This window comes from Phyllobates terribilis, unplaced genomic scaffold (assembly GCF_046119375.1).
Source record: "Phyllobates terribilis strain yellow unplaced genomic scaffold, ASM4611937v1 Scaffold_7__3_contigs__length_470593459, whole genome shotgun sequence".
In the NCBI taxonomy this organism is placed as follows: Eukaryota; Metazoa; Chordata; class Amphibia; order Anura; family Dendrobatidae; genus Phyllobates; species Phyllobates terribilis.
This window is the reverse complement of record NW_027362767.1, coordinates 244115984-244140399: the sequence shown is the minus strand read 5'-3', so window position 1 is coordinate 244140399 and position 24416 is coordinate 244115984. Positions and strand designations below refer to the sequence as shown.

The 24416-nt window shown below is 48.9% G+C and overlaps 1 protein-coding gene across 8 annotated transcripts in view; it reads right to left on the bottom strand.

Moving 5' to 3' along the window:
- Positions 1–24416, bottom strand: part of SH3GLB2 (SH3 domain containing GRB2 like, endophilin B2) — a 54404-nt gene that overhangs the window by 2656 nt on the left and 27332 nt on the right. For all 8 annotated transcript variants that reach the window (XM_073640068.1, XM_073640070.1, XM_073640069.1 and 5 more), the window contains 2 exons: positions 23432–23521; positions 107–207 (listed from right to left, as the gene is read on the bottom strand). In XM_073640068.1, the coding sequence (XP_073496169.1) occupies positions 107–207; positions 23432–23521 (191 nt within the window). The remainder of the gene's footprint in view (positions 1–106; positions 208–23431; positions 23522–24416) is intronic.

Here is a 24416-nt window from a genome sequence, read left to right as displayed (position 1 = left end):
AATGTAACATGCTCCCCCTAGTGGTGGCTGCTGGGAAGCTTTATAAGAGACGTGTAATGCCTGCAGCATAGCATAGTGTGAACAGCCCCAGCCGTCCCGTACATACCTGCCCAGTTGTTTCTGCAGATCCACCATGTACTGGTAGCACTGAGCATAGTATGTGGCCTGGGCCTCTGCAAACTCGTGCAAGCAGCGAAGGTGATTGACCTGTGGAAGACACAGCAGGTGACGCACGCCATTCTTTTTCCAGGATACAGTTTCCTATGTCATGGCTGACAACACTTGGTAAATAGGATACAAGTCACACACAGAGGAGCGGATCCGCTGTGCAACAGGGAGTTCACCATTCACAAACGCCAAAGAGACATTTTTTTTCTTTTACAGGATTATTTCTATTTTTATAGCTGCAATTAATCCTACATTACAGGCTGCATTATGTAATCCAGAGCAGAAATCTCCCCAGCACTCCTTGCTGCATTAACCCCATCCTGACATGTGACGCGACAGTCCGGCATGTGTCAGGTGGTTTTATATGGAGCGTTGAGCCCGCGCCATGCCAGGAAGATGCCGGCCAGGATTCACACCCTGCAAGCAAACTATCGCAGCTTCAACTCCCCATTGGGGACATATATTGTTCCCCTCCATATATTATCTATAGACCATGTATAATGTATGGAGGCCCCCCCATCTGCTGTATACAGGCAGTATAGACTCACGTGAGTGCTGCTGATCCCCTCCATATATTATCTATAGACCATGTGTAATGTATGGAGGCCCCCCATCTGCTGTATACGGGCAGTATAGACTCACGTGAGTGCTGCTGATCCCCTCCATATATTATCTATAGACCATGTGTAATGTATGGAGGCCCCCCATCTGCTGTATACGGGCAGTATAGACTCACGTGAGTGCTGCTGATCCCCTCCATATATTATCTATAGACCATGTGTAATGTATGGAGGCCCCCCCATCTGCTGTATACAGGCAGTATAGACTCACGTGAGTGCTGCTGATCCCCTCCATATATTATCTATAGACCATGTGTAATGTATGGAGGCCCCCCATCTGCTGTATACGGGCAGTATAGACTCACGTGAGTGCTGCTGATCCCCTCCATACATTATCTATACACCATGTGTAATGTATGGAGGCCCCCCCCATCTGCTGTATACGGGCAGTATAGACTCACGTGAGTGCTGCTGATCCCCTCCATACATTATCTATAGACCATGTGTAATGTATGGAGGCCCCCCATCTGCTGTATACAGGCAGTATAGACTCACGTGAGTGCTGCTGATCCCCTCCATACATTATCTATAGACCATGTGTAATGTATGGAGGCCCCCCATCTGCTGTATACAGGCAGTATAGACTCACGTGAGTGCTGCTGATCACCTCCATACATTATCTATAGACCATGTATAATGTATGGAGGCCCCCCCATCTGCTGTATACAGGCAGTATAGACTCACGTGAGTGCTGCTGATCCCCTCCGTACATTATCTATAGACCATGTATAATGTATGGAGGCCCCCCATCTGCTGTATACGGCCAGTATAGACTCACGTGAGTGCTGCTGATCCCCTCCGTACATTATCTATAGACCATGTATAATGTATGGAGGCCCCCCATCTGCTGTATACGGGCAGTATAGACTCACATGAGTGCTGCTGATCCCCTCCATACATTATCTATAGACCATGTGTAATGTATGAAGGCCCACCCCCCCATCTGCTGTATACAGGCAGTATAGACTCACGTGAGTGCTGCTGATCCCCTCCATACATTATCTATAGACCATGTGTAATGTATGGAGGCCCCCCCCATCTGCTGTATACAGGCACTATAGACTCACGTGAGTGCTGCTGATCCCCTCCGTACATTATCTATAGACCATGTGTAATGTATGGAGGCCCCCCCATCTGCTGTATACGGGCAGTATAGACTCACGTGAGTGCTGCTGATCCCCTCCATACATTATCTATAGACCATGTGTAATGTATGGAGGCCCCCCATCTGCTGTATACGGGCAGTATAGACTCACGTGAGTGCTGCTGATCCCCTCCGTACATTATCTATAGACCATGTGTAATGTATGGAGGCCCCCCATCTGCTGTATACAGGCAGTATAGAATCACGTGAGTGCTCCTGATCCCCTCCATATATTATCTATAGACCATGTATAATGTATGGAGGCCCCCCAATCTGCTGTATACAGGCAGTATAGACTCACGTGAGTGCTGCTCATCCGCTCCATACATTATCTATAGACCATGTGTAATGTATGGAGGCCCCCCATCTGCTGTATACGGGCAGTATAGACTCACGTGAGTGCTGCTGATCCCCTCCATACATTATCTATAGACCATGTGTAATGTATGGAGGCCCCCCATCTGCGGTATACGGCCAGTATAGACTCACGTGAGTGCTGCTGATCCCCTCCATACATTATCTATAGACCATGTGTAATGTATGGAGGCCCCCCATCTGCTGTATACGGGCAGTATAGACTCACGTGAGTGCTGCTGATCCCCTCCGTACATTATCTATAGACCATGTGTAATGTATGGAGGCCCCCCATCTGCTGTATACGGGCAGTATAGAATCACGTGAGTGCTGCTGATCCCCTCCGTACATTATCTATAGACCATGTGTAATGTATGGAGGCCCCCCCATCTGCTGTATACGGGCAGTATAGACTCACGTGAGTGCTGCTGATCCCCTCCATACATTATCTATAGACCATGTGTAATGTATGGAGGCACCCCCATCTGCTGTATACAGGCAGTATAGACTCACGTGAGTGCTGCTGATACCCTCCATACATTATCTATAGACCATGTGTAATGTATGGAGGCCCCCCCCCATCTGCTGTATACAGGCAGTATAGACTCACGCGAGTGCTGCTGATCCCCTCCATACATTATCTATAGACCATGTGTAATGTATGGAGGCCCCCCCCCATCTGCTGTATACGGGCAGTATAGACTCACGTGAGTGCTGCTGATCCCCTCCATACATTATCTATAGACCATGTGTAATGTATGGAGGCCCCCCCATCTGCTGTATACGGGCAGTATAGACTCACGTGAGTGCTGCTGATCACCCCCATACATAATCTATAGACCATGTGTAATGTATGGAGGCCCCCCATCTGCTGTATACGGGCAGTATAGACTCACGTGAGTGCTGCTGATCACCCCCATACATAATCTATAGACCATGTGTAATGTATGGAGGCCCCCCCATCTGCTGTATACGGGCAGTATAGACTCACGTGAGTGCTGCTGATCCCCTCCATACATTATCTATAGACCATGTGTAATGTATGGAGGCCCCCCCCCATCTGCTGTATACAGGCAGTATAGACTCACGCGAGTGCTGCTGATCCCCTCCATACATTATCTATAGACCATGTGTAATGTATGGAGGCCCCCCCCCATCTGCTGTATACGGGCAGTATAGACTCACGTGAGTGCTGCTGATCCCCTCCATACATTATCTATAGACCATGTGTAATGTATGGAGGCCCCCCATCTGCGGTATACGGCCAGTATAGACTCACGTGAGTGCTGCTGATCCCCTCCATACATTATCTATAGACCATGTGTAATGTATGGAGGCCCCCCATCTGCGGTATACGGCCAGTATAGACTCACGTGAGTGCTGCTGATCCCCTCCATACATTATCTATAGACCATGTGTAATGTATGGAGGCCCCCCCATCTGCTGTATACAGGCAGTATAGACTCACGTGAGTGCTGCTGATCCCCTCCATACATTATCTATAGACCATGTGTAATGTATGGAGGCCCCCCCCCATCTGCTGTATACAGGCAGTATAGACTCACGCTAGTGCTGCTGATCCCCTCCATACATTATCTATAGACCATGTGTAATGTATGGAGGCCCCCCCATCTGCTGTATACAGGTAGTATAGACTCACGTGAGTGCTGCTGATCCCCTCCATACATTATCTATAGACCATGTGTAATGTATGGAGGCCCCCCCCATCTGCTGTATACAGGCAGTATAGACTCACATGACTGCTGCTGATCCCCTCCGTACATTATCTATGGACCATGTGTAATGTATGGAGGCCCCCCCATCTGCTGTATACAGGCAGTATAGACTCACGTGAGTGCTGCTGATCCCCTCCATACATTATCTATAGACCATGTGTAATGTATGGAGGCCCCCCCCATCTGCTGTATACAGGCAGTATAGACTCACGCTAGTGCTGCTGATCCACTCCATACATTATCTATAGACCATGTGTAATGTATGAAGGCCCCCCCCCCCATCTGCTGTATACGGCCAGTATAGACTCACGTGAGTGCTGCTGATCCCCTCCATACATTATCTATAGACCATGTGTAATGTATGGAGGCCCCCCATCTGCTGTATACGGCCAGTATAGACTCACGTGAGTGCTGCTGATCCCCTCCATACATTATCTATAGACCATGTGTAATGTATGGAGGCCCCCCCCATCTGCTGTATACAGGCAGTATAGACTCACGTGAGTGCTGCTGATCCCCTCCATACATTATCTATAGACCATGTGTAATGTATGGAGGCCCCCCCATCTGCTGTATACGGGCAGTATAGACTCACGTGAGTGCTGCTGATCCCCTCCATATATTATCTATAGACCATGTGTAATGTATGGAGGCCCCCCATCTGCTGTATACGGGCAGTATAGACTCACGTGAGTGCTGCTGATCCCCTCCATATATTATCTATAGACCATGTGTAATGTATGGAGGCCCCCCCATCTGCTGTATACAGGCAGTATAGACTCACATGAGTGCTGCTGATCCCCTCCGTACATTATCTATAGACCATGTGTAGTGTATGGAGACCCCCCATCTGCGGTATACGGCCAGTATAGACTCACGTGAGTGCTGCTGATCCCCTCCATATATTATCTATAGACCATGTGTAATGTATGGAGGCCCCCCATCTGCTGTATACGGGCAGTATAGACTCACGTGAGTGCTGCTGATCCCCTCCATATATTATCTATAGACCATGTGTAATGTATGGAGGCCCCCCCATCTGCTGTATACAGGCAGTATAGACTCACATGAGTGCTGCTGATCCCCTCCGTACATTATCTATAGACCATGTGTAATGTATGGAGGCCCCCCCATCTGCTGTATACAGGCAGTATAGACTCACGTGAGTGCTGCTGATCCCCTCCATACATTATCTATAGACCATGTGTAATGTATGGAGGCCCCCCCATCTGCTGTATACAGGCAGTATAGACTCACGCTAGTGCTGCTGATCCCCTCCATACATTATCTATAGACCATGTGTAATGTATGAAGGCCCCCCCCCCATCTGCTGTATACGGCCAGTATAAACTCACGTGAGTGCTGCTGATCCCCTCCATACATTATCTATAGACCATGTGTAATGTATGGAGGCCCCCCATCTGCTGTATACAGGCAGTATAGACTCACGTGAGTGCTGCTGATCCCCTCCATACATTATCTATAGACCATGTGTAATGTATGGAGGCCCCCCCCATCTGCTGTATACGGGCAGTATAGACTCACGTGAGTGCTGCTGATCCCCTCCATACATTATCTATAGACCATGTGTAATGTATGGAGGCCCCCCATCTGCTGTATACGGGCAGTATAGACTCACGTGAGTGCTGCTGATCCCCTCCATACATTATCTATAGACCATGTGTAGTGTATGGAGACCCCCCATCTGCGGTATACGGCCAGTATAGACTCACGTGAGTGCTGCTGATCCCCTCCATATATTATCTATAGACCACGTGTAATGTATGGAGGCCCCCCATCTGCTGTATACGGGCAGTATAGACTCACGTGAGTGCTGCTGATCCCCTCCATACATTATCTATAGACCATGTGTAATGTATGGAGGCCCCCCATCTGCGGTATACGGCCAGTATAGACTCACGTGAGTGCTGCTGATCCCCTCCATACATTATCTATAGACCATGTGTAATGTATGGAGGCCCCCCATCTGCGGTATACGGCCAGTATAGACTCACGTGAGTGCTGCTGATCCCCTCCATATATTATCTATAGACCATGTGTAATGTATGGAGGCCCCCCCCATCTGCGGTATACGGCCAGTATAGACTCACGTGAGTGCTGCTGATCACCCCCATACATAATCTATAGACCATGTGTAATGTATGGAGGCCCCCCATCTGCTGTATACGGGCAGTATAGACTCACGTGAGTGCTGCTGATCCACTCCATACATTATCTATAGACCATGTGTAATGTATGGAGGCCCCCCATCTGCTGTATACGGCCAGTATAGACTCACGTGAGTGCTGCTCATCCGCTCCATACATTATCTATAGACCATGTGTAATGTATGGAGGCCCCCCATCTGCTGTATACGGCCAGTATAGACTCACGTGAGTGCTGCTGATCCCCTCCATATATTATCTATAGACCATGTATAATGTATGGAGGCCCCCCATCTGCTGTATACGGCCAGTATAGACTCACGTGAGTGCTGCTCATCCGCTCCATACATTATCTATAGACCATGTGTAATGTATGGAGGCCCCCCCATCTGCTGTATACAGGCAGTATACACTCACGTGAGTGCTGCTGATCCCCTCCGTACATTATCTATAGACCATGTATAATGTATGGAGGCCCCCCATCTGCAGTATACGGGCAGTATAGACTCACGTGAGTGCTGCTGATCCCCTCCATACATTATCTATAGACCATGTGTAATGTATGAAAGCCCCCCCCCCCCATCTGCTGTATACAGGCAGTATAGACTCACGTGAGTGCTGCTGATCCCCTCCATACATTATCTATAGACCATGTGTAATGTATGGAGGCCCCCCATCTGCTGTATACAGGCAGTATAGACTCACGAGAGTGCTGCTGATCCCCTCCGTACATTATCTATAGACCATGTGTAATGTATGGAGGCCCCCCCATCTGCTGTATACAGGCAGTATAGACTCACGTGAGTGCTGCTGATCCCCTCCATACATTATCTATAGACCATGTGTAATGTATGGAGGCCCCCCCATCTGCTGTATACGGGCAGTATAGACTCACGTGAGTGCTGCTGATCACCCACATACATAATCTATAGACCATGTGTAATGTATGGAGGCCCCCCATCTGCGGTATACGGGCAGTATAGACTCACGTGAGTGCTGCTGATCCCCTCCATACATTATCTATAGACCATGTGTAATGTATGGAGGCCCCCCCATCTGCTGTATACAGGCAGTATAGACTCACGTGAGTGCTGCTGATCCCCTCCATACATTATCTATAGACCATGTGTAATGTATGGAGGCCCCCCATCTGCTGTATACGGGCAGTATAGACTCACGTGAGTGCTGCTGATCCCCTCCATACATTATCTATAGACCATGTGTAATGTATGGAGGCCCCCCCATCTGCTGTATACAGGCAGTATAGACTCACGTGAGTGCTGCTGATCCCCTCCATATATTATCTATAGACCATGTGTAATGTATGGAGGCCCCCCCCCATCTGCTGTATACGGGCAGTATAGACTCACGTGAGTGCTGCTGATCCCCTCCATACATTATCTATAGACCATGTGTAATGTATGGAGGCCCCCCACCTGCTGTATACGGCCAGTATAGACTCACGTGAGTGCTGCTGATCCCCTCCATACATTATCTATAGACCATGTGTAATGTATGGAGGCCCCCCACCTGCTGTATACGGCCAGTATAGACTCACGTGAGTGCTGGTGATCCCCTCCATACATTATCTATAGACCATGTGTAATGTATGGAGGCCCCCCATCTGCTGTATACGGCCAGTATAGACACACGTGAGTGCTGCTGATCCCCTCCATACATTATCTATAGACCATGTGTAATGTATGGAGGCCCCCCCATCTGCTGTATACGGCCAGTATAGACACACGTGAGTGCTGCTGATCCCCTCCATATATTATCTATAGACCATGTGTAATGTATGGAGGCCCCCCCCCCCCCAGCTGCTGTATACGGGCAGTATAGACTCACGTGAGTGCTGCTGATCCCCTCCATACATTATCTATAGACCATGTGTAATGTATGGAGGCCCCCCACCTGCTGTATACGGCCAGTATAGACTCACGTGAGTGCTGCTGATCCCCTCCATACATTATCTATAGACCATGTGTAATGTATGGAGGCCCCCCCATCTGCTGTATACGGCCAGTATAGACACACGTGAGTGCTGCTGATCCCCTCCATACATTATCTATAGACCATGTGTAATGTATGGAGGCCCCCATCTGCTGTATACGGGCAGTATAGACTCACGTGAGTGCTGCTGATCCCCTCCATACATTATCTATAGACCATGTGTAATGTATGGAGGCCCCCCCATCTGCTGTATACGGCCAGTATAGACACACGTGAGTGCTGCTGATCCCCTCCATATATTATCTATAGACCATGTGTAATGTATGGAGGCCCCCCATCTGCGGTATACGGCCAGTATAGACTCACGTGAGTGCTGCTGATCCCCTCCATATATTATCTATAGACCATGTGTAATGTATGGAGGCCCCCCATCTGCTGTATACGGGCAGTATAGACTCACGTGAGTGCTGCTGATCCCCTCCATATCTTATCTATAGACCATGTGTAATGTATGGAGGCCCCCCATCTGCTGTATACGGGCAGTATAGACTCAAGTGAGTGCTGCTCCTCACCTCCATACATTATCTATAGACCATGTGTAATGTATGGAGGCCCCCCATCTGCGGTATACGGCCAGTATAGACTCACGTGAGTGCTGCTGATCACCCCCATACATAATCTAAAGACCATGTGTAATGTATGGAGGCCCCCCATCTGCTGTATACGGGCAGTATAGACTCACGTGAGTGCTGCTGATCCCCTCCATATATTATCTATAGACCATGTGTAATGTATGGAGGCCCCCCCATCTGCTGTATACAGGCAGTATAGACTCACGTGAGTGCTGCTGATCCCCTCCGTACATTATCTATAGACCATGTATAATGTATGGAGGCCCCATCTGCAGTATACGGGCAGTATAGACTCACGTGAGTGCTGCTGATCCCCTCCATACATTATCTATAGACCATGTGTAATGTATGAAGGCCCCCCCCCCCCCATCTGCTGTATACAGGCAGTATAGACTCACGTGAGTGCTGCTGATCCCCTCCATACATTATCTATAGACCATGTGTAATGTATGAAGGCCCCCCCCCCCCCCATCTGCTGTATACAGGCAGTATAGACTCACGTGAGTGCTGCTGATCCCCTCCATACATTATCTATAGACCATGTGTAATGTATGGAGGCCCCCCATCTGCAGTATACGGGCAGTATAGACTCACGCGAGTGCTGCTGATCCACTCCATACATTATCTATAGACCATGTGTAATGTATGAAGGCCCCCCCCCCCCATCTGCTGTATACAGGCAGTATAGACTCACGTGAGTGCTGCTGATCCCCTCCATACATTATCTATAGACCATGTGTAATGTATGGAGGCCCCCCCCATCTGCTGTATACAGGCAGTATAGACTCACGCGAGTGCTGCTGATCCCCTCCATACATTATCTATAGACCATGTGTAATGTATGGAGGCCCCCCCATCTGCTGTATACGGGCAGTATAGACTCACGTGAGTGCTGCTGATCCCCTCCGTACATTATCTATAGACCATGTGTAATGTATGGAGGCCCCCCCCATCTGCTGTATACAGGCAGTATAGACTCACGCGAGTGCTGCTGATCCCCTCCATACATTATCTATAGACCATGTGTAATGTATGGAGGCCCCCCCATCTGCTGTATACGGGCAGTATAGACTCACGTGAGTGCTGCTGATCACCCCCATACATAATCTATAGACCATGTGTAATGTATGGAGGCCCCCCATCTGCGGTATACGAGCAGTATAGACTCGCGTGAGTGCTGCTGATCCCCTCCATACATTATCTATAGACCATGTGTAATGTATGGAGGCCCCCCCATCTGCTGTATACAGGCAGTATAGACTCACGTGAGTGCTGCTGATCCCCTCCGTACATTATCTATAGACCATGTATAATGTATGGAGGCCCCCCATCTGCAGTATACGGGCAGTATAGACTCACGTGAGTGCTGCTGATCCCCTCCATACATTATCTATAGACCATGTGTAATGTATGAAGGCCCCCCCCCCCCCATCTGCTGTATACAGGCAGTATAGACTCACGTGAGTGCTGCTGATCCCCTCCATACATTATCTATAGACCATGTGTAATGTATGGAGGCCCCCCCATCTGCTGTATACGGGCAGTATAGACTCACGTGAGTGCTGCTGATCCCCTCCATACATTATCTATAGACCATGTGTAATGTATGGAGGCCCCCCCCATCTGCTGTATACAGGCAGTATAGACTCACGCGAGTGCTGCTGATCCCCTCCATACATTATCTATAGACCATGTGTAATGTATGGAGGCCCCCCCATCTGCGGTATACGGGCAGTATAGACTCACGTGAGTGCTGCTGATCCCCTCCATACATTATCTATAGACCATGTGTAATGTATGGAGGCCCCCCCATCTGCTGTATACAGGCAGTATAGACTCACGTGAGTGCTGCTGATCCCCTCCATATATTATCTATAGACCATGTGTAATGTATGGAGGCCCCCCATCTGCTGTATACGGGCAGTATAGACTCACGTGAGTGCTGCTGATCCCCTCCATACATTATCTATAGACCATGTGTAATGTATGGAGGCCCCCCATCTGCAGTATACGGGCAGTATAGACTCACGTGAGTGCTGCTGATCCACGACATACATTATCTATAGACCATGTGTAATGTATGGAGGCCCCCCCCATCTGCTGTATACGGGCAGTATAGACTCACGTGAGTGCTGCTGATCCCCTCCATACATTATCTATAGACCATGTGTAATGTATGGAGGCCCCCCATCTGCTGTATACGGCCAGTATGGACCCACGTGAGTGCTGCTGATCCCCTCCATACATTATCTATAGACCATGTGTAATGTATGGAGGCCCCCCCCATCTGCTGTATACGGGCAGTATAGACTCACGTGAGTGCTGCTGATCCCCTCCATACATTATCTATAGACGATGTGTAATGTATGGAGGCCCCCCCCATCTGCTGTATACGGGCAGTATAGACTCACATGAGTGCTGCTGATCCCCTCCGTACATTATCTATAGACCATGTATAATGTATGGAGGCCCCCCATCTGCAGTATACGGGCAGTATAGACTCACGTGAGTGCTGCTGATCCACTCCATACATTATCTATAGACCATGTGTAATGTATGGAGGCCCCCCCATCTGCTGTATACGGGCAGTATAGACTCACGTGAGTGCTGCTGATCACCCCCATACATAATCTATAGACCATGTGTAATGTATGGAGGCCCCCCATCTGCGGTATACGGGCAGTATAGACTCACGTGAGTGCTGCTGATCCCCTCCATACATTATCTATAGACCATGTGTAATGTATGGAGGCCCCCCATCTGCAGTATACGGGCAGTATAGACTCACGCGAGTGCTGCTGATCCACTCCATACATTATCTATAGACCATGTGTAATGTATGAAGGCCCCCCCCCCCCATCTGCTGTATACAGGCAGTATAGACTCACGCGAGTGCTGCTGATCCCCTCCATACATTATCTATAGACCATGTGTAATGTATGGAGGCCCCCCATCTGCAGTATACGGGCAGTATAGACTCACGTGAGTGCTGCTGATCCCCTCCATACATTATCTATAGACCATGTGTAATGTATGGAGGCCCCCCCCATCTGCTGTATACAGGCAGTATAGACTCACGCGAGTGCTGCTGATCCCCTCCATACATTATCTATAGACCATGTGTAATGTATGGAGGCCCCCCCATCTGCTGTATACGGGCAGTATAGACTCACGTGAGTGCTGCTGATCACCCCCATACATAATCTATAGACCATGTGTAATGTATGGAGGCCCCCCATCTGCGGTATACGGGCAGTATAGACTCACGTGAGTGCTGCTGATCCCCTCCATACATTATCTATAGACCATGTGTAATGTATGGAGGCCCCCCCATCTGCTGTATACAGGCAGTATAGACTCACGTGAGTGCTGCTGATCCCCTCCATATATTATCTATAGACCATGTGTAATGTATGGAGGCCCCCCATCTGCTGTATACGGGCAGTATAGACTCACGTGAGTGCTGCTGATCCCCTCCATACATTATCTATAGACCATGTGTAATGTATGGAGGCCCCCCCCATCTGCTGTATACGGGCAGTATAGACTCACGTGAGTGCTGCTGATCACCCCCATACATAATCTATAGACCATGTGTAATGTATGGAGGCCCCCCCATCTGCTGTATACGGCCAGTATGGACCCACGTGAGTGCTGCTGATCCCCTCCATACATTATCTATAGACCATGTGTAATGTATGGAGGCCCCCCCCATCTGCTGTATACGGGCAGTATAGACTCACGTGAGTGCTGCTGATCCCCTCCATACATTATCTATAGACCATGTGTAATGTATGGAGGCCCCCCCCATCTGCTGTATACGGGCAGTATAGACTCACGTGAGTGCTGCTGATCCCCTCCGTACATTATCTATAGACCATGTATAATGTATGGAGGCCCCCCATCTGCAGTATACGGGCAGTATATACTCACGTGAGTGCTGCTGATCCACTCCATACATTATCTATAGACCATGTGTAATGTATGGAGGCCCCCCATCTGCAGTATACGGGCAGTATAGACTCACGTGAGTGCTGCTGATCCACTCCATACATTATCTATAGACCATGTGTAATGTATGGAGGCCCCCCCATCTGCTGTATACGGGCAGTATAGACTCACGTGAGTGCTGCTGATCACCCCCATACATAATCTATAGACCATGTGTAATGTATGGAGGCCCCCCATCTGCGGTATACGGGCAGTATAGACTCACGTGAGTGCTGCTGATCCACTCCATACATTATCTATAGACCATGTGTAATGTATGGAGGCCCCCCATCTGCAGTATACGGGCAGTATAGACTCACGTGAGTGCTGCTGATCCCCTCCATATATTATCTATAGACCATGTGTAATGTATGGAGGCCCCCCATCTGCTGTATACAGGCAGTATAGACTCACGTGAGTGCTGCTGATCCCCTCCATACATTATCTATAGACCATGTGTAATGTATGGAGGCCCCCCATCTGCAGTATACGGGCAGTATAGACTCACGCGAGTGCTGCTGATCCACTCCATACATTATCTATAGACCATGTGTAATGTATGAAGGCCCCCCCCCCCCCATCTGCTGTATACAGGCAGTATAGACTCACGTGAGTGCTGCTGATCCCCTCCATACATTATCTATAGACCATGTGTAATGTATGGAGGCCCCCCCATCTGCTGTATACGGGCAGTATAGACTCACGTGAGTGCTGCTGATCCCCTCCATACATTATCTATAGACCATGTGTAATGTATGGAGGCCCCCCCCATCTGCTGTATACAGGCAGTATAGACTCACGCGAGTGCTGCTGATCCCCTCCATACATTATCTATAGACCATGTGTAATGTATGGAGGCCCCCCCATCTGCTGTATACGGGCAGTATAGACTCACGTGAGTGCTGCTGATCACCCCCATACATAATCTATAGACCATGTGTAATGTATGGAGGCCCCCCATCTGCGGTATACGGGCAGTATAGACTCACGTGAGTGCTGCTGATCCCCTCCATACATTATCTATAGACCATGTGTAATGTATGGAGGCCCCCCCATCTGCTGTATACAGGCAGTATAGACTCACGTGAGTGCTGCTGATCCCCTCCATATATTATCTATAGACCATGTGTAATGTATGGAGGCCCCCCATCTGCTGTATACGGGCAGTATAGACTCACGTGAGTGCTGCTGATCCCCTCCATACATTATCTATAGACCATGTGTAATGTATGGAGGCCCCCCATCTGCAGTATACGGGCAGTATAGACTCACGTGAGTGCTGCTGATCCACTCCATACATTATCTATAGACCATGTGTAATGTATGGAGGCCCCCCCCATCTGCTGTATACGGGCAGTATAGACTCACGTGAGTGCTGCTGATCCCCTCCATACATTATCTATAGACCATGTGTAATGTATGGAGGCCCCCCATCTGCTGTATACGGCCAGTATGGACCCACGTGAGTGCTGCTGATCCCCTCCATACATTATCTATAGACCATGTGTAATGTATGGAGGCCCCCCCCATCTGCTGTATACGGGCAGTATAGACTCACGTGAGTGCTGCTGATCCCCTCCATACATTATCTATAGACCATGTGTAATGTATGGAGGCCCCCCCATCTGCTGTATACGGGCAGTATAGACTCACGTGAGTGCTGCTGATCACCCCCATACATAATCTATAGACCATGTGTAATGTATGGAGGCCCCCCATCTGCGGTATACGGGCAGTATAGACTCACGTGAGTGCTGCTGATCCACTCCATACATTATCTATAGACCATGTGTAATGTATGGAGGCCCCCCATCTGCAGTATACGGGCAGTATAGACTCACGTGAGTGCTGCTGATCCACTCCATACATTATCTATAGACCATGTGTAATGTATGAAGGCCCCCCCCCCCCCCATCTGCAGTATACGGCCAGTATAGACTCACGTGAGTGCTGCTGATCCCCTCCATACATTATCTATAGACCATGTGTAATGTATGGAGGCCCCCCATCTGCGGTATACGGCCAGTATAGACTCACGTGAGTGCTGCTGATCCCCTCCATATATTATCTATAGACCATGTGTAATGTATGGAGGCCCCCCATCTGCTGTATACGGGCAGTATAGACTCACGTGAGTGCTGCTGATCCCCTCCGTACATTATCTATAGACCATGTGTAATGTATGGAGGCCCCCCCATCTGCTGTATACAGGCAGTATAGACTCACGTGAGTGCTGCTGATCCCCTCCATATATTATCTATAGACCATGTGTAATGTATGGAGGCCCCCTATGTACTGTATACGGGCAGTATAGACTCACGTGAGTGAGGATGATCCCCTCCATATATTATCTATAGACCATGTGTAATGTATGGAGGCCCCCCCATCTGCTGTATACGGCCAGTATAGACTCACGTGAGTGCTGCTGATCCCCTCCATATATTATCTATAGACCATGTGTAATGTATGGAGGCCCCCCCATCTGCTGTAAACGGGCAGTATAGACTCACGTGAATGCTGCTGATCCCCTCCATACATTATCTATAGACCATGTGTAATGTATGGAGGCCCCCCCATCTGCTGTATACGGCCAGTATAGACTCACGTGAGTGCTCCTGATCCCCTCCATACATTATCTATAGACCATGTGTAATGTATGGAGGCCCCCCCCATCTGCTGTATACGGCCAGTATAGACTCACGTGAGTGCTGCTGATCACCTCCATACATTATCTATAGACCATGTGTAATGTATGGAGGCCCCCCATCTGCTGTATACGGGCAGTATAGACTCACGTGAGTGCTGCTGATCCCCTCCATATATTATCTATAGACCATGTGTAATGTATGGAGGCCCCCCCATCTGCTGTATACGGCCAATATAGACCCATGTGAGTGCTGCTGATCCCCTCCATATATTATCTATAGACCATGTGTAATGTATGGAGGCCCCCCATCTGCTGTATACGGGCAGAATATACTCACGTGAGTGCTGCTGATCCCCTCCATACATTATCTATGGACCATGTGTAATGTATGGAGGCCCCCCATCTGCTGTATACGGGCAGTATAGACTCACGTGAGTGCTGCTGATCACCTCCATATATTATCTATAGACCATGTGTAATGTATGGAGGCCCCCCCATCTGCTGTATACGGGCAGTATAGACTCACGCGAGTGCTGCTGATCCCCTCTGTACATTATCTATGGACCATGTGTAATGTATGGAGGCCCCCCGTGTGCTGTATACGGCCAGTATAGACTCACGTGAGTGCTCCTGATCCCCTCCATACATTATCTACAGACCATGTGTAATGTATGGAGGCCCCCCCATCTGCTGTATACGGGCAGTATAGACTCACGTGAGTGCTGCTGATCCCCTCCATATATTATCTATAGACCATGTGTAATGTATGGAGGCCCCCCATCTGCTGTATACGGGCAGTATATACTCACGTGAGTGCTGCTGATCCCCTCCATACATTATCTATAGACCATGTGTAATGTATGGAGGCCCCCCATCTGCTGTATACGGGCAGTATAGACTCACGTGAGTGCTGCTGATCCCCTCCATATATTATCTACAGACCATGTGTAATGTATGGAGGCCCCCCCGTGTGCTGTATACAGCCAGTATAGACTCACGTGAGTGCTGCTGATCCCCTCCATATATTATTATCTATAGACCATGTGTAATGTATGGAGGCCCCCCCCATCTGCTGTATACGGCCAGTATAGACCCACGTGAGTGCTGCTGATCCCCTCCATATATTATCTATAGACCATGTGTAATGTATGGAGGCCCCCCGTGTGCTGTATACGGCCAGTATAGACTCACGTGAGTGCTGCTGATCACCTCCATACATTATCTATAGACCATGTGTAATGTATGGAGGCCCCCCACCTGCTGTATACGGCCAGTATAGACTCACGTGAGTGCTGCTGATCCCCTCCATACATTATCTATAGACCATGTGTAATGTATGGAGGCCCCCCCATCTGCTGTATACGGGCAGTATAGACTCACGTGAGTGCTGCTGATCCCCTCCATACATTATCTATAGACCATGTGTAATGTATGGAGGCCCCCCCATCTGCTGTATACGGGCAGTATAGACTCACGTGAGTGCTGCTGATCCCCTCCATATATTATCTATAGACCATGTGTAATGTATGGAGGCCCCCCGTGTGCTGTATACGGCCAGTATAGACTCACGTGAGTGCTCCTGATCCCCTCCATACATTATCTACAGACCATGTGTAATGTATGGAGGACCCCCCATCTGCTGTATACGGCCAGTATAGACTCACGTGAGTGCTCCTGATCCCCTCCATACATTATCTATAGACCATGTGTAATGTATGGAGGCCCCCCCCATCTGCTGTATACGGCCAGTATAGACTCACGTGAGTGCTGCTGATCACCTCCATACATTATCTATAGACCATGTGTAATGTATGGAGGCCCCCCATCTGCTGTATACGGGCAGTATAGACTCACGTGAGTGCTGCTGATCCCCTCCATATATTATCTATAGACCATGTGTAATGTATGGAGGCCCCCCCATCTGCTGTATACGGCCAGTATAGACTCACGTGAGTGCTGCTGATCCCCTCCATATATTATTATCTATAGACCATGTGTAATGTATGGAGGCCCCCCCATCTGCTGTATACGGGCAGTATAGACTCACGTGAGTGCTGCTGATCCCCTCCATATATTATCTATAGACCATGTGTAATGTATGGAGGCCCCCCCATCTGCTGTATACGGCCAGTATAGACCCACGTGAGTGCTGCTGATCCCCTCCATACATTATCTATAGACCATGTGTAATGTATGGAGGCCCCCCATCTGCTGTATACGGCCAGTATGGACCCACGTGAGTGCTGCTGAAACCCCTCCATACATTATCTATACACCATGTGTAATGTATGGAGGCCCCCCATCTGCTGTATACGGGCAGTATAGACTCACGTGAGTGCTGCTGATCCCCTCCATACATTATCTATAGACCATGTGTAATGTATGGAGGCCCCCCATCTGCTGTATACGGCCAGTATAGACTCACGCGAGTGCTGCTTATCCCCTCCATACATTATCTATAGACCATGTGTAATGTATGGAGGCCCCCCCCATCTGCTGTATACGGCCAGTATAGACCCACGTGAGTGCTGCTGATCCCCTCCATATATTATCTATAGACCATGTGTAATGTATGGAGGCCCCCCCATCTGCTGTATACGGGCAGTATAGACTCACGCGAGTGCTCCTGATCCCCTCCATACATTATCTATAGATCATGTGTAATGTATGGAGGCCCCCCCCATGTGCTGTATACGGGCAGTATAGACTCACGTGAGTGCTGCTGATCCCCTCCATATATTATCTATAGACCATGTGTAATGTATGGAGGCCCCCCCGTGTGCTATATACGGCCAGTATAGACTCACGTGAGTGCTGCTGATCCCCTCCATACATTATCTATAGACCATGTGTAATGTATGGAGGCCCCCCATCTGCTGTATACGGGCAGTATAGACTCACGTGAGTGCTGCTGATCCCCTCCATACATTATCTATAGACGATGTGTAATGTATGGAGGCCCCCCCATCTGCTGTATACGGCCAGTATAGACTCACGTGAGTGCTGCTGATCACCTCCATACATTATCTATAGACCATGTGTAATGTATGGAGGCCCCCCATCTGCGGTATACGGCCAGTATAGACTCACGTGAGTGCTGCTGATCCCCTCCGTACATTATCTATGGACCATGTGTAATGTATGGAGGCCCCCCATCTGCTGTATACGGTCAGTATAGACTCACGTGAGTGCTGCTGATCCCCTCCATACATTATCTATAGACCATGTGTAATGTATGGAGGCCCCCCATCTGCTGTATACGGGCAGTATAGACTCACGTGAGTGCTGCTGATCCCCTCCGTACATTATCTATAGACCATGTGTAATGTATGGAGGCCCCCCCCATCTGCTGTATACGGGCAGTATAGACTCACGTGAGTGCTGCTGATCCCCTCCATACATTATCTATAGACCATGTGTAATGTACGGAGGCCCCCCCATCTGCTGTATACGGCCAGTATAGACTCACGTGAGTGCTGCTGATCCCCTCCATATATTATCTATAGACCATGTGTAATGTATGGAGGCCCCCCATCTGCTGTATACGGTTAGTATAGACTCACGTGAGTGCTGCTGATCCCCTCCATACATTATCTATAGACCATGTGTAATGTATGGAGGCCCCCCATCTGCTGTATACGGGCAGTATAGACTCACGTGAGTGCTGCTGATCCCCTCCATACATTATCTATAGACCATGTGTAATGTATGGAGGCCCCCCATCTGCTGTATACGGGCAGTATAGACTCACGTGAGTGCTGCTGATCCCCTCCATATATTATCTATAGACCATGTGTAATGTATGGAGGCCCCCCGTGTGCTGTATACGGCCAGTATAGACTCACGTGAGTGCTCCTGATCCCCTCCATACATTATCTACAGACCATGTGTAATGTATGGAGGCCCCCCCATCTGCTGTATACGGCCAGTATAGACTCACGTGAGTGCTCCTGATCCCCTCCATACATTATCTATAGACCATGTGTAATGTATGGAGGCCCCCCCGTGTGCTGTATACGGCCAGTATAGACTCACGTGAGTGCTGCTGATCCCCTCCGTACATTATCTATAGACCATGTGTAATGTATGGAGGCCCCCCCATCTGCTGTATACGGCCAGTATAGACTCACGTGAGTGCTGCTGATCCCCTCCATACATTATCTATAGACCATGTGTAATGTATGGAGGCCCCCCCATCTGCTGTATACGGGCAGTATAGACTCACGAGAGTTCTGCTGATCCCCTCCATACATTATCTATAGACCATGTGTAATGTATGGAGGCCCCCCATTTGCTGTATACGGGCAGTATAGACTCACGTGAGTGCTGCTGATCCCCTCCATACATTATCTATAGACCATGTGTAATGTATGGAGGCCCCCCATCTGCTGTATACGGGCAGTATAGACTCACGTGAGTGCTGCTGATCCCCTCCATACATTATCTATAGACCATGTGTAATGTATGGAGGCCCCCCCCATCTGCTGTATACAGGCAGTATAGACTCACGCGAGTGCTGCTGATCCCCTCCATACATTATCTATAGACCATGTGTAATGTATGGAGGCCCCCCCATCTGCTGTATACGGCCAGTATAGACTCACGTGAGTGCTGCTGATCACCTCCATACATTATCTATAGACCATGTGTAATGTATGGAGGCCCCCCCCCCATCTGCTGTATACGGCCAGTATAGACTCACGTGAGTGCTGCTGATCCCCTCCATACATTATCTATAGACCATGTGTAATGTATGGAGGCCCCCTATGTACTGTATACGGGCAGTATAGACTCACATGAGTGAGGATGATCCCTTCCATACATTATCTATAGACCATGTGTAATGTATGGAGGCCCCCCCCATCTGCTGTATACGGCCAGTATAGACTCACGTGAGTGCTGCTGATCCCCTCCATACATTATCTATAGACCATGTGTAATGTATGGAGGCCCCCCATCTGCTGTATACGGGCAGTATAGACTCACGTGAGTGCTGCTGATCCCCTCCATATATTATCTATAGACCATGTGTAATGTATGGAGGCCCCCCCATCTGCTGTATACGGGCAGTATAGACTGACGTGAGTGCTGCTGATCCCCTCCATACATTATCTATGGACCATGTGTAATGTATGGAGGCCCCCCATCTGCTGTATACGGGCAGTATAGACTCACGTGAGTGCTGCTGATCCCCTCCATATATTATCTATAGACCATGTGTAATGTATGGAGGCCCCCCCATCTGCTGTATACGGCCAGTATAGACTCACGTGAGTGCTGCTGATCCCCTCCATACATTATCTATAGACCATGTGTAATGTATGGAGGCCCCCCATCTGCGGTATACTGGCAGTATAGACTCACGTGAGTGCTGCTGATCCCCTCTATACATTATCTATACACCATGTGTAATGTATGGAGGCCCCCCCATCTGCTGTATACGGCCAGTATAGACCCACATGAGTGAGGCTGATCCCCTCCATACATTATCTATAGACCATGTGTAATGTATGGAGGCCCCCCATCTGCTGTATACGGGCAGTATAGACTCACGTGAGTGCTGCTGATCCCCTCCATACATTATCTATAGACCATGTGTAATGTATGGAGGCCCCCCATCTGCTGTACACGGCCAGTATAGACTCACGTGAGTGCTGCTGATCCCCTCCATACATTATCTATAGACCATGTGTAATGTATGGAGGCCCCCCATCTGCTGTATACGGGCAGTATAGACTCACGTGAGTGCTGCTGATCCCCTCCATATATTATCTATAGACCATGTGTAATGTATGGAGGCCCCCCCATCTGCGGTATACGGGCAGTATAGACTCACGTGAGTGCTGCTGATCCGCTCCATACATTATCTATAGACCATGTGTAATGTATGGAGGCCCCCCCATCTGCGGTATACGGGCAGTATAGACTCACGTGAGTGCTGCTGATCCCCTCCATACATTATCTATAGACCATGTGTAATGTATGGAGGCCCCCCCATCTGCTGTATACGGGCAGTATAGACTCACGTGATTGCTGCTGATCCCCTCCATACATTATCTATAGACCATGTGTAATGTATGGAGGCCCCCCCCCCATCTGCTGTATACGGGCAGTATAGACTCACGTGAGTGCTGCTGATCCCCTCCATACATTATCTATAGACCATGTGTAATGTATGGAGGCCCCCCATCTGCTGTATACGGCCAGTATAGACTCACGTGAGTGCTGCTGATCCCCTCCATACATTATCTATAGACCATGTATAATGTATGGAGGCCCCCCATCTGCTGTATATGGCCAGTATAGACTCAAGTGAGTGCTGCTGATCCCCTCCATACATTATCTATAGACCATGTGTAATGTATGGAGGCCCCCCCATCTGCTGTATACGGGCAGTATAGACTCACGTGAGTGCTGCTGATCCCCTCCATATATTATCTATAGACCATGTGTAATGTATGGAGGCCCCCCCATCTGCTGTATACAGGCAGTATAGACTCACGTGAGTGCTGCTGATCCCCTCCATACATTATCTATAGACCATGTGTAATGTATGGAGGCCCCCCATCTGCTGTATACGGCCAGTATAGACTCACGTGAGTGCTGCTGATCCCCTCCATACATTATCTATAGACCATGTGTAATGTATGGAGGCCCCCCCATCTGCTGTATACGGGCAGTATAGACTCACGTGAGTGCTGCTGATCCCCTCCATATATTATCTATAGACCATGTGTAATGTATGGAGGCCCCCCATCTGCTGTATACAGGCAGTATAGACTCACGTGAGTGCTGCTGATCCCCTCCATACATTATCTATAGACCATGTGTAATGTATGGAGGCCCCCCCCATCTGCGGTATACGGCCAGTATAGACTCACGCGAGTGCTGCTGATCCCCTCCATACATTATCTATAGACCATGTGTAATGTATGGAGGCCCCCCATCTGCTGTATACGGCCAGTATAGACTCACGTGAGTGCTGCTGATCCCCTCCATACATTATCTATAGACCATGTGTAATGTATGGAGGCCCCCCATCTGCTGTATACGGCCAGTATAGACTCACGTGAGTGCTGCTGATCCCCTCCATACATTATCTATAGACCATGTGTAATGTATGGAGGCCCCCCCATCTGCTGTATACGGGCAGTATAGACTCACGTGAGTGCTGCTGATCCCCTCCATATATTATCTATAGACCATGTGTAATGTATGGAGGCCCCCCCATCTGCTGTATACAGGCAGTATAGACTCACGTGAGTGCTGCTGATCCCCTCCATACATTATCTATAGACCATGTGTAATGTATGGAGGCCCCCCCCATCTGCGGTATACGGGCAGTATAGACTCACGTGAGTGCTGCTGATCCCCTCCATACATTATCTATAGACCATGTGTAATGTATGGAGGCCCCCCATCTGCTGTATACGGCCAGTATAGACTCACGCGAGTGCTGCTGATCCCCTCCATACATTATCTATAGACCATGTATAATGTATGGAGGCCCCCCATCTGCTGTATATGGCCAGTATAGACTCACGTGAGTGCTGCTGATCCCCTCCATACATTATCTATAGACCATGTGTAATGTATGGAGGCCCCCCCCCATCTGCGGTATACGGGCAGTATAGACTCACGTGAGTGCTGCTGATCCCCTCCATACATTATCTATAGACCATGTGTAATGTATGGAGGCCCCCCATCTGCTGTATATGGCCAGTATAGACTCACGTGAGTGCTGCTGATCCCCTCCATACATTATCTATAGACCATGTGTAATGTATGGAGGCCCCCCCCCATCTGCGGTATACGGGCAGTATAGACTCACGTGAGTGCTGCTGATCCCCTCCATACATTATCTATAGACCATGTGTAATGTATGGAGGCCCCCCATCTGCTGTATACGGCCAGTATAGACTCACGTGAGTGCTGCTGATCCCCTCCATACATTATCTATAGACCATGTGTAATGTATGGAGGCCCCCCCCCATCTGCGGTATACGGGCAGTATAGACTCACGTGAGTGCTGCTGATCCCCTCCAGGAGCAGTCTGGTCACTTCTGCCTGACGATCAAACTCCGTCTGAGCCACTCTCAGCTCGTGTTCTGCCTGCAAGAGAAATCCAATCGCCTCCACATTAACCCAAGAAAGCGGGGACTAGAATAAAGACACCGCACCTTCCTGACCACAGTCACAGGGATACGAGGAAGACCCAGAGGAGCTGCTAATGTTATACAAGATAAATCGCCCAAATAGCAATTCCCCAATGTAATTGGCACCATCAACTTCCCGCAGACACTCTATTAGTGAATTGTTATTTAACCCGTCCAGTAATATCAGTAAGTCAATCTCCACCTGATCTGCATGATGTGATTAAAAAATATATATATATGTCGTATTCTGATATACATTGCACTCAGTAATAACGTAGCACGCAGTGAGCTCCCTCTAGTGGTGACTGCAGGTAGCTACAATGTTATTACTGAGTGTAATGTATATCAGAAGGTGGTGAGCGCCCTTTAGTGGTGAGGGAATGTTATTACTGCCTTCTGATGTACAGTGGGCTCAGTAATAACATTGTAGCTACCTGCAGTCACCGAGTGGAATGTATATCAGAAGGTGGTGAGCTCTCTCTAGTGGTGACTGCAGGCAGCTACAATGTTATTACTGAGCCCACTGTACATCAGAAGGCAGTAATAACATTCCCTCACCACTAAAGGGCGCTCACCACCTTCTGATATACATTACACTCAGTAATAACATTGTAGCTACCTGAAGTCACCACTAGAGGGAGCTCACTGCATTCTGATACATTGCTCTTCGTGAGCTGCCTCTAGTGGTGAGTGAATGTTATTACTAAGTGCAATGTATCAATACAGTGAGCTCCCTCTAGTGGTGACTTCAGGTAGCTACAATGTTATTACTAAGTGTAATGTATATCAGAAGGTGGTGAGCTCCCTCTATTGGTCAATTAATTTTATTATTGAGTGCAACATATATGAAA